At 32.9% G+C, this 12,705-nt stretch overlaps 1 protein-coding gene across 1 annotated transcript in view; it reads right to left on the bottom strand.

The window, feature by feature from the left end:
• Fap (fibroblast activation protein alpha) overlaps nucleotides 1-12,705 on the bottom strand; it is a 71,494-nt gene that overhangs the window by 30,707 nt on the left and 28,082 nt on the right. The window contains exons 11-14 of the mRNA XM_026393088.2: nucleotides 11,031-11,166; nucleotides 7,505-7,549; nucleotides 1,312-1,416; nucleotides 1,143-1,213 (exon numbers count right to left, since the gene is read on the bottom strand). Coding sequence (XP_026248873.1) covers nucleotides 1,143-1,213; nucleotides 1,312-1,416; nucleotides 7,505-7,549; nucleotides 11,031-11,166 — 357 coding nt within the window. The remainder of the gene's footprint in view (nucleotides 1-1,142; nucleotides 1,214-1,311; nucleotides 1,417-7,504; nucleotides 7,550-11,030; nucleotides 11,167-12,705) is intronic.

Consider the following 12,705-nt stretch of genomic DNA (forward strand, 5'->3'; position numbering starts at 1 on the left):
TCCCTAGTTCTTATTTTTAATTTTTTTTTATTTTGAAATAGGGTCTCGCTAAGTTGCCCAGGATGGAAGTTGTGATTTTCCTGGCTCAGCCTCAGTAGCTGGTATCATAGCCATTTACCATATTTGTGGGTCTTCTTGTCTTCAATTTTCTCGACTTCCTAAATCCATCATAAATGAAATTAATCTCCCATCTGTTTTTATCTTTTTACCTCCCTTACTGTAGAGATTTTAATGGCTGTTCTATATAAGGTCCAAACTCCTTTGCCCACTATTCAAATAATTCCACATATTGGCAATAGGTTTTTGACAGGTGTCTTTCCAGTGACCTTGGCTAATGATGCTGACCTTTTGCTCCATGAATTTGAGATAATGACAGGTAGTTTATGAGTACTAAGGGGAACCTCTGTGACAGTCAGGAAGTGCACATTTGTGATTAGAGAAGTTTTATCATAAATGATTATTTTAAAATGATAGGCAGTATTCAGGATGGACTGTGAAGGAAATAACCAAAAGAAAAAAATCCCCACTGGAGGATAACAACAAAAGCCTTAGCTTTAATATGGGTTTAGGTCTGAATCTTCATCTGTCGCTCACTAACTGAGTGGCTTTTGGCCAAGTTAATTAAATTTTCTGAGTATCAGTTTTCTTATCTGTAAACTTGAGAAAAATTATTTCTACTTTACAATATCTGGTACATAGTAATTCCTCAATAATGAGTAGCTGTTATAGATGATAATATTAAACTTAGATAACAATAAATATTTACAAAATATTCTTCATATCAATGGGCTGCACCCCCTGCCCCCATTGAATTTTGAAGCTTGTTCATTGCTTTAAGTGCTGAAGAGTAACACTTGGCTTGAGAATTAGTTGTTGTTTTAAAATTTTTAGACTTTTATATAATTATCTATCAAATATCAGAATAAAAGTGTCTACTGAATATTCTCCCCCAAAGGAAACAGTATTGGCTAATTATTAAAGAATGCGATCCTAAATGAAATCATAGCCATCTGAACTAAACTGCAGAGTAACAGAAATGCTCTTTTAGTTAACTGGAAGAGATGGTGCAGTATCATTTTTACGTCCATCGGTCGGTGCCAATTAAAACCTGAATGGTGCATCGTGCTTCATGCAGTACTTACAGTGAATCCTGTGTTACTCTGAATATATTTATGGCCTCCCACTTGCCACTTGTAATTTGAATAGCATTTTCCTATAAAAAGACAAACATTATGTTGTGTGAATCTGAGCGTTATTTGAGCAACCTCAAGTGAATGATCTTTGAGGAGATAAATCTTGGAAGGAACGTACCACAGAGTCTTTGATATAGTGAATATGTTTGTAGCCATCCTTGTCGCTAAATATTTTGTAGTATGAAATGGCATCATAGCTGAAAACTGGTGTTGAAACAAAGAACTGAAAGAAATTAACAGAGGTTATGTTCAAAAGACAAATTGAACTAAAACCATAGATTATTTTCAAAGCAATATATGGTCATATTTGTAGGAATCAGAGTGCCTGACCTCCTGCTCCCGTCTTCTGTCACTCACATCTGAAATTTCAATTTTCCAGATGACAGCTTTTCCAGAGTTTCAAATAGGCACTCACACATGCCAGCTACTGCTGGATGCTACTATATAGCCCTGCCTTTATAATATTTAATTTGATTAAATTTCTATGTTCTGGGATGAAGAATCACAAATGAATGTTGATATTTAACCAAACCAAACTTTAAAATGAGATATTTGACCAAAGTGTGACTCTCATGAAAGATGATTTGTCTAATGTCAAGCAACTAATGGCAATGCTTGAATAGAGACATTTTAGAGATTAAAATATCACCTGCTAGCCACAGATTTTAATGGTGAAGAGAAAATTCTGTACTTCAGAGAAAAATGTTATCCACGATGAAGGAGGTTTACTTCTGAATCTCAGGAAACCAGACCTTATTGTCTTAGTTTGACCTTTTCCAGGGAACCTTCCTGAGTGCCTGCTGGGAACCACATTATTACATCGGGAATGCTAGACACTCAAATGTGCCTTGGAACAGAACTAGCCACACCGCAACATCCTAAATGGTATAGAAAACTGAGATCCTGCAAATGTCCTCATAGTAAATTTCAACCAGTAGTATCATGTTTCTCCCATTAAAAAAATGATATGCTCCTCCATCTCCTGTTATTTGTAGAATGATCACAAATTTGTTAAAAAAAATTACACAAGAATTATTCTATTGATACAGAGTAGCTGTTTTCCTAAATAATTTAAAACCAAATCTCTCTAGTTGATGTTCCTCCATGTAACAGGGGACCAAGATATTCAGTACTTTTAGAGCTAAGCCAAGCAACAAAACCAAACAAATAAATTACTAATAAAATAGAATAAAATTCAAAAACACCAACATCTTTTAGCTATGAACATTTATTCTGCTAAGACCTAGTCTGACATCCATTTTTGAGAAAGAGAGCAGAAGAAATTACTGTCGATTTCCTTAATCATAGTTGCATCACTTTTGATTAAATTAATCATTATTTTTCTTAAAATGATTGTGATCACATGACATTAATATGAAGCATATTTGATGCATCTGTAGTAGGATGAATAGAGTTAGTGGAATAAAGTACCACTAAAGTTAATTCCTGGATAAGAGTCTAAGATGTGATGATACTTGAATGGGTGTATCCTAAGTCCAATTCTGGAGTTCTCAAGAGAGAGAACACAGAGAGACACAGAATTACAGGAAACAGACCTAAGTGAGAACAGTAGCAGGATTAAGGTGATGCAGTTGGAAACCAAAGAATTCCAGGGATTGCCTAGAGCCATTAGAAGCTGGAAGAAGCAAGGAAGGATTCTCTCCTGGAGCCATCAGAGAGGGCACAGCCCTGTTAGTACCTGATTTCAGATTCTATCCCTCAGAAATATGAAAGAAAAAAATTCCGTTGTTTTAACGCACCAAGTTTGTGTAATTTATTATAGCAATTAGGAAACTAATATAGTGTCCTAAGTATTATCACACTGACTATATAATTAAATTAGGAGGAGGCTATTAGCTTGAGGCTGTTTCCACACTTTGAGTTGTATGTGATGAACCACAACCTAACCCCAACCAGCCAATCACAGGCAGGAAACTCATCACACAGGGCAATAAGGCAAACTCCTAGCTGCAGCCAGCTGGGGTTTCTCAACTTTGCTTCTGTCTCAGTTCACTGCTCACATTCTTGGGTGGAGCTTTCAGAACCTCTTCTGTTCTGAGTGCTGCCTGATTCATGAATTATTCTTTGCTCAAAGAATCTCTGCTAAATTTAATTTGTCTAAAATTTTTCTTTTAATAAACGTTGAACAAAATGGAATAATGAAAAACTGCTGTCTCCTTATATGATTCCTTCATTAGGCTTGCTTATTAAAAATAAACACCAATCCTGGTAGGGTTTTGCAATTAAGTGAAATTATGAGTCATGAGACCCAGGTAAAGAAAACTGATATGCAATTTTGTGAATGGAATTTTATTATTATCTGTGTCTTTACCAAAATTGTTTCTTAGAATGAAGTTTTGTCTTCTTAGCCTAAAGATGATATAATTGCCTACTAGTAACCTCTTTATGTCCTCCTCCAATTTGGTTTTACAATGTCTTAATCACTAACATGAAACCTGAGTCACAAAATACTTTAACCCATTTTGTACCACTGTCATAAATGAGGAACACCTACAAAACTTCTAGGATATGATGCTAATACAATTATATATAATTATACAACAATATATAATTATACTATAATACAATATTAATTAATACAATAATATGTATAAGCTGTAGATTATGATCTCCAGACTATTTTAATGTTTCTGTATCAATTTTGCTGAAATAGTCACAGAATTGAAAAATTAGGATATAATGGGTTAAGGTAACAGTTAAAAAAAAAAGTTCTCCACACACTTGTAGTCAATTAAGAGACTTTGAAAAGGCTTTGTTCTGTATTAAAACCTAAAATTTTGCTTTTATGGAAAATAAAAAAAAATAACTGGGTAGAGTGTTATATTTTAAGATACCAGAATCAGGCAAACAGGAAGAATCTTTCGGTTAAGCAAAGACTGTTATCTTCTCTCTCCTCTTTGGTTGCAGAACAGCTGGTTTAGATGATTGGGGTAACTTGGGTGAGGTAAAGAGAGTGTGAAATATTTCCGCTCTCATTGGGCCAGAGCTGGGCCCCTAATGCATTCTGAGTTAAGTGCTTCTTTCAGCAAGTCACACCTGGACCTAGATAAGCAACACAGCTAGGCTGTTGTCAGTTTTAACAAGGCCCCTACACTGGCCTTTTTATCATGCTTAGAATTTCTGATGAATTGCTCATCTCAATGTGAAGTGCAAAGCCATTTAAATGTTTTGCTTGGAAAGTGAGATTATTTACCACCATGTCATATCTTGTCTTAGTGGTTAAATGACATAAGGCTGATGCCTAAACTGAGTTCATATTCAACCAAAGCAAAGGCTTTCCAACATCAAGTATAGAACTTATTTGTTTTTAACCAAGAGGTTTCTCCAACAGCCTAAAGAAGTTGAAATGTACTCCTAAATTATTTTAAAATAATTTCATAGTGATTTTGCAGTCTAAGCAATATGCTTTCAGTGCTTGTTCTCCAGATATAAAGGATTAAATTCTAGATTCTTCTGTTAAATTTTCCCTTTTTTGGTCTGCTCTTTAAAGGGAAAAAGTCAATTTATTTAGAGTGAATTTTTTTATTTCTTTGACAAAATACCAAAGAGTACAGTTATTTACCTTAAGTTAAGACATGAAATGTTTCAGTGCTGAAAAAAGAAAGTGGTAAATAAAATTCTTAGAACTTAGGAAACCCATTCGTTAATTTCCTATGCCTGCAACTAACAAGTTAGTTACTCTTACCAAACTTTCTTTTCTTTTCTTTTCTTTTCTTTTCTTTTCTTTTCTTTTCTTTTCTTTTCTTTTCTTTTCTTTTCTTTTCTTTTTTGTAGTGTTGGGGATTGAACCTAGGGTTCATGTGTGCTAGACAAGTGCTGTACTCCTGAGTTGTACCTCTAGCCCTAATTTATTTTTTAATTTATAGATGATCTTCAAAAGTCTTTTTCAAATTAAATTTCTTTGATAAATTCTAAAGGAACCCCTTCTCTAAAACTGCTTTTAAAATTTACATTAATACAACTACCCTATATACTTTTAAGACCCAATAAATATTATTTAAGCAAGCCTGGCAATGTAATTTAGTGATAAAGCATTTTCCTAGCATATGTGAGGCCTTGGATTCAATTCCCAGAAACCACACTCCCTCAAAAAAAAAAAAAAAAATCAAATATTATTTGAACAAATGTGTAACGTACATATACATTTCTAGATCTTCTCTGGTTAATTTCATTAAGTCACTAGTTTGAGCAGAGATCAAAGGAAGCTATGCAACATATTATGACTCTATAAAAATTGTGGCCTGACTTTTTCAAGAGCATATCAAAATTTATAAGGCAGACGCATTGAGAGGGTGTGAATTTACTCTTAAAAGCTACCAGTGAAAAGAATTTCTGAGAATTCTTCTTCTAGAATTTAGAAGGTTTACCGACTATTCAATAAATTTTAAGAGATTGACGTTAACACATAAGAAAAACAAATTGTTCCCAATAGAATTCTAAAACATTAAATATCCCAGCACAAAATCACATGTTCCAGGTAAAGAATTCACTTATTTTTTAAATTAAGTTGGGCATGATTTCTGATTCAATGAAGGGACCTCATCTTCTCTCACAGGACAACATATGTACCCCATTAGGGGTATTTCAAAAACATTCCATAATTTTACAAGGCAATTCCTTCATTCATTCACTCACTCATCCAGCCCTTATTGGATAATGCAAGTTTGTTGTAATATGAACTTTAAAAATTAAGATGCAATTGATCTCAAGATCTTTCAAAAGGTGTATTATAAAAATTTTCAGAGTGTTTTGGGCACTTCAGCCTTTCTGAAACAAGGTCTGGATACCCAAGGTAATATCTTTGAGAAGTTTGCATAATCGCTGATCTTTTTGTAAGCATATCATTCATATTACCATATTATAAATCTAATAACATTATCATCATGAAGAACACAAGGATATTTTTAAGCACTCTATCTTCCAATTCTTTATTAGAAATCTTTGCAATGGGATTGAATTAGGATCTTGATTTTCCTCATTCTTCACATTTTCAAATGCTAATCTAGAAATAGGAATGACCTTTCTGGAGGTTGAGCTTCTGATGATCAAGAAAGCAGACAATTTACAGAATCATCACCCCCCCACACTGGTTATTGCTAATTTATCCTGTAATAACATAATAGTGTGGCAAAAAGTGTATTAAAATAGAACTTTTCGACTTTTTAAAATCAATTCTTATTACCTCAGAGTGTAGTTACATTACTGTATGTTATTAATAAAGTACTACTGGTCCCTAGTTAATAAATAAAACTGAAATATCTTTCATTAAAGGCTGAGCATAAATATAGTAGCCTGTAAGACAAAAATTACTGGATACAGAAAAGTGTACAACTAAGAATTTTTAATACCTGAATATATATTTTTTAAATTTTTCTTTCCTTCTCTCTGGCCATTTTAAGTTAGAATTTATTAAAGATGTATGATCTTAGAATTGACTTCTGAATTCTTTACTGTCTTTATGTCATGAGTCAATGTATTAAATCTTGTCCTAAAAATTTTCTTTTTTGCATAATGTGTCCAAATTTCAAAAAAAGTGGCATCCCCAAACTGAAATGCTAGTTGAATTAAATCATGTATGTGATGAGTGTGTGACAGCATTCAAACCACATTCACTATTCTCCATCCTATTTTGTATTCTTTTTATAGGATATTATATATAATTGGTATATTTCACTAAAACATGATTTTTACACTAGAATTCCTCATATATCACCAAACAACAATAACAACAATCTATCCAAAATTTCCAGATATAAGTAATCACAAATCATAATAAAACACATTTGCCTATTTGATACCAAGTCAATGCTTATATGAATATGCATATATGAAATTCAGTTTAGTTTATATGAAATATATTAAGAGATAGTTTGCATTTAACTCACAAGGATTCCTAATGTCTCTATTTTTCCTTGATTAAAATGGCATAAATATTAAGATGATTTTAGCCCATCTGACTAAGATTGTGTTTTCTTTTGCAAACTGAATAAATGTTGTTGTATTTAAGAAATACTATCAGTTAGTAGCGGGGTCTGATGGTGCATGCCTGTAATCCCAGTGACTCAGGAGGCTGAGGCAGGAGAAGCATGGCAAGTTGAAGGCCAGCCTCAGCAACTTAGCAAGACCCTCAGCAACTTAGACCCATTTTCAAAAGTGTGTGTGTGTGTGTGTGTGTGTATCTCAATTGAAAAACAAAAAGTGCCTGTTTGGGAACATTGGAGAGAGTCCTTTGATAGTTGAGAATCTGTCAAGTGGCATTAAAATATAAGGAAAACATAGCAAAATCATACTCCACCAGCCCATCCAGTTCTGCTTTCTTCTATATGTTCCTGGGTCTGAAAGACAAAAGATCACATCAAACATGGTATTAGCAGAATATTTTTTCCTAAATATAATCTGGACATTAGGGACCAGTTAAACTGCTTGGCCAGAGAGTCCTATGGCTAGTCAACTATCTTCAATTTTGAATTTAAGAAGATTCTATTAAAAATCTTATATAACAGTGCTGCTGTATACACATGGGTACTTTGCCTGCTGGATCTAGTTTCAGATCTTTATTCTGGTTAAATCTTTTATAAAGTGATGCCTTAGAATTATCAAACATGTATGGAGGTCCAGCATAGTGCAAGCACTTGAATTAGTGTAGGGAAAAAGGAAATTCATAATGGAGATTAAATTATTTTCTTGGTCTTATGAATTACTTGTGAAATTTTAAAATCTGCATTAAATCTTATTTTGGTTTATGTTTTAGCATAATAGTATTGATCATTTATTAAACAAATATTTAGTAATTCTAAAAGGGTGAATAGGCTTTTCTAGACAAATAATTAGAAAAGGAACAACAAATAACACCAGACTGGGTTAGTTACCCCAGGTGGTTCAATATGGCTCAGTGGAAAGTTACAAGGGAAGAGTTACAAGATGAGGGAAGAGGCATAAGTATGAGCAAGATCTTGAGCAACGTTTATGCCATCCTAAGAAGTTTGAATTTCTCCTGTAAATAAATTTTTGAAAGACTTCAAATCCACTATTAAGAAAATATAATTTTGAACATGATAAAAAGAATGGGTTAGAAATAGGTAAGATGGAAGGAGGCGGGGGACCAACTGAAATGTTGTAGTAATGTTTGGGAAAAGAATAATAAAGAACCAAATGAAGGTCTTGGTAGGTGAGGATGAAGTAGAGAAAATGTAGTCACAGCTATTTAAAAGTTGAAATCTTTATAAATCTTTATAAGTAGTAACAGAAACCTCTGATGTGGATAAAATTACCCAAAGAGAGTTGAGATAGAGGAAGCAGGATAATCAGGAGCTATTTCTTTCTTTGGGTGGGCTATGAGTATGCTACATTTCCCAGCCTCCTTTGCAGTTGGATGTGGTCAAGTGATATGTTTTAGCCAATGGTGTATAAGCTGAAATTAGTAAGGCTCTTTCTAGACCTAGCCAAAAAAGAAAAATTCTTATTCATGTTCCTCCATTCTTTTCTCAATCCTATGTCTGGATCTTGATGCTCAATTTTAATAACTTTAGAATAGTATTGAAAACCACAAATGAAGCTAGCAGAAATGCCATCATCTGGGTTCCTGAATGATTATATGGAACAGAGCATCCCCTCTCCCAGTCCTTACCACACTCCTCTTACTTGTACTCACTATTTGATGGGTATATGAATATGAATATGAAATAAACTTCTACTGTATAACCTACTGAGTCATTGGAGGTTGTCGTTTTGTTATAACAGCCTATCTTGCAAATACATTAAATAGGAGGATAAGATGTCTAGAGAAGTCAGCAGAACTAGAAAGGAAAAGAGTAGTTAACAATGTAGGAGAACCATGAGAAGATGTACTGTCAAAAAAGGCATGGGAATAATAAATTTTAAGGACAGTTTGTATTATTTCCTATAGAGAATAAAAAAAAGACAAGACTCGAAAAACTAGTGAAAGTTTTTTGATTTTTCATTTTTAATCATAAAGATAAACTTCATTTTAATCCTCTTTTGAGAGGACAATAATAACAATATTAGTGTCTCAAACTATAAATTTCTTAATATATCTCACAATTGTAATTACAAGTATCTATTGTCAGTTTCTTTTGATTCTTTGTTTTATGTATGGCTCTGAACATCAATAAATTATTAATAAGTCCTCTGACCTTAAATATTATTGGTTTTCAAACCCCAAACACCGTATAAGTCATGAGTATGTTTGCTGGAAAATGCAACACCATTGTTCTCAAATCTGAAAATGTGTTGTATGTATTTTTCATAGTATTCTGAAATAGAGGTTGTTTAGAAATCCTGTGGTTATTCAGTTCTGGTATTCTAAATGTAATAACATTTCTGGCAAGAATGTTTCTATTCCGGGACTTCCATACTTCATTGGATGAACATCTTTGATATTCTGTAAATTTAGGTTAATGTTATCTCACATTTTTATAAATTAGAATTTTGGATACCAAAGCAATTCCAGTTTTTAACTAAAGATATTAATTAGTTAAAAATTGTGTCTAAATAATAAATCTCCTAGTTTTCAAGCTAACAAAATTAAGGCAGTAGTTTATAATCACCTGATCTAGTGAGTGTTGAAGATATTTTTAACCAAAGCTGACTATACAGACCAATGGTATCAAATCAACTAGTATAATTAAGGTCAGTTTGTTTGTTTGTTTGTTTATACTTTTGTCTATGAGCAATCAATAAAGCCAAATATTTCTACTTTGTATATCAAAATATAAATAAAATAAAAATAAGCTAGCATAGTTCATCAAAATCAGCCAAGTCTCTTTCAGACACAGTAGTGATTTTAAAAATATTTCAGCTTGAGTAATGTTGACTATTGCAGCCCTAATACATTTTCAAACAGAGTCATATGACTTTTTCAATGTAAAACATATTGTCCTAATTTCTAGATAGAATTTAATGATTTTCTATGATTGCTCTGTGCTTTTCTTCTTACTTTTAAGTAGCTTTATTCTATATTTGGTTTAATGAAACATTTCTTCAAAATTAGAAATCTCATGAAATGAACCCATCAAATTTCTTATTTAAAGAAATTTTGAATTTCATAGTCTTTAATATGAGTACTTAAGAGCCACAATATTTTAAAACTTTTAGATTGGTTAAAGAAGCTTCTGACTCATTCATGTCAACAGATTATGTTTAGATTTGAGCAATGGAAACAATAAATCTCAGTAGTAAATTTGTCTCTAATTTTCAAATTCCTCCCCTTGGGTGTGGGGCACTTCCTTAAGATAATGGATAATAAGATAATTTGATCTAATATTTCATGTCATGTTTTCAGACATCCACCTTTGATTTAAAATGAGGATGTTTGGCTTTCTTTTGATATTCATTTCTTTTGGAATTTTTACTTTTTAATTTTGACATTGAATTGAACATGCCCCATTTGCATTTCTTCTCCTTCTCTTGTCTAAAACACATTGATTTCCATAGTAGAACCACTTTATGTTTTTATCTTCATTATTTTGCTTTTGTTGACTGCTAATCTTATAATTGCAAAAGGATAGATGACCATCCTAACTGAGAACCAAATACCTGATTTTTCTAGTGTTAAGCTGCCTCATTTAGTCTTTTTCTCTACCCAATTTCAAGGTTAAAGTCATTTGAGAAAGCAACAAATATCTTATCCATTTAAAGCAATGGTGGACTTGTGAATACAGAGTATATTTTTGCCAAGCATTTTCCAGTTCGATGCAGTAATTCTACCTTTATATATTACGTGTTAGCTATAAATGTGTTTCTACTGTTGTGCTTTCATCTTCAGAAATATGTATCTCTAGCATTAATATACCTTACCTTTGGGCAATCCCATATCTGCCAGTCTTCCCTGAAATCACATATAGACAAGACAGATACATTCTGGACTCTTTTTAGCCACTGCAAACATATTCGTTCATCATTAACCCATGTCAGCCAACTGAAATAGTAATCACTGAAAATAAATCAAAATAGACAGTCACCACCAGAAACACATCACATTTAAATAATTTCTTATTTTATGTTTTCTAAAGAATTTATCTTATTATTATGGAATATTTGCTGAACATAAAAGGAAGATAAAACTTTCCTTTCTCTGAAAAGAATTTTAAATGTATCTGCTGACTCCTAATAAAATAATTTCACTTGCGTTTTCTCTCCATTCTGGGATAGTCACATCTTAGTTAATAATTGAAGACATAAGGCCAAAGCTACTGGTCCATCTAGAATGGAGAAAAGCATTAAACTTTGTATTTTGTGCAAGGGATCACATTTTTTTTTTTTTTTTTTTTTTTGCTGTCTACTTGGTGTAAAAAGAGGTTTTACATTGACAAAACCACTTTTGTCTAGAGGCATGTTTGTGTTGGAAGCAGAGTGTTAGCTGTGATAAGAGTCAGATATTGAAATTTGGGTTAATATAATAACTGGATGATGGATATGAAATAACTATATTAGTGTGTGGTACATACTAGATGTCAATGAATGGCAGCAAAGATTATGTGAAGATGATTTGTAAATAGGGGAATGTCAATGTAAAATGAATCAGAGCTGGTGCAGTGGTGCAGGCCTATAATCCCAGCCATTCTGGAGATTGAGGCAGAATGATTGCAATTTTGAGGCCAGCCTGGGCAACTGAGTGAGGCCCTGTCTTAAAATAAAAAAAAAATAAAAATAAAAAGGGCTGGGGATATAGCTCAGTGGTAGAATGCCCCTAGATTTAATTCCTGGTACTGAAATAAATAAATAAATAAATAAATACATGGATGGATAAATAAATAAGTAAAAGAATGAAATGAAATGAAACACAGAATTTTGCAGTCTTCCACAGAACTGAAAGGAGTTTGGGGGCTCAAATTCTGTCTTTATGTCCTCTTAGTTGTGTAACTTCAAGCCAATTATTTAACCATTCTTTGTTTCTGTTTCTATATAAAATGAAAATAAAAGTATTAATTTTAAATCTGTAAAGATTAGCTAAGAGTAACTAAGGTGCTTTGAGACTATGCTTGCTAAATAATATATGTTCAAAATGGATGAGTTATTACTATTATTATATTGTTTTTTAAAAATGTTCAGACGAGCCTCTTAACTCTATATGGTGCTGCTTCTACTATTCCATTTGCCATCTAAGGAGAATGACTTTTAAAAAAAATGATATATTCAGTCACATTTCCATCAACTCAATTGGGGTGAGGAAGAACAGATAGTTTGAAAAGTTAAAGTTGTTTTTAGTACTGAAGAGTGGATTTACTTAGGCAAGTGCCAGTAGTGGCCTCCAATGTGGTTCTTTTCTGGTTAGGGATTAATCACTGGGCCCTAGCTGATTCTCCTTCATGAGACTGGAAAAGCCAAAGATTGGGTCTGCTAGGCAGGAGGCTAGGTAAGAAACCTCAGCAGCCAGGATGTGGGGACACCTTTCCCTTATCATTTCAACCAAAAGAGACCACAGAGGATTGGGGGACTGGAAGTTTGCTGTAATCAGGAGGAAACAGGGAAA

Source organism: Urocitellus parryii, chromosome 1 (genome assembly GCF_045843805.1).
Source record: "Urocitellus parryii isolate mUroPar1 chromosome 1, mUroPar1.hap1, whole genome shotgun sequence".
In the NCBI taxonomy this organism is placed as follows: Eukaryota; Metazoa; Chordata; class Mammalia; order Rodentia; family Sciuridae; genus Urocitellus; species Urocitellus parryii.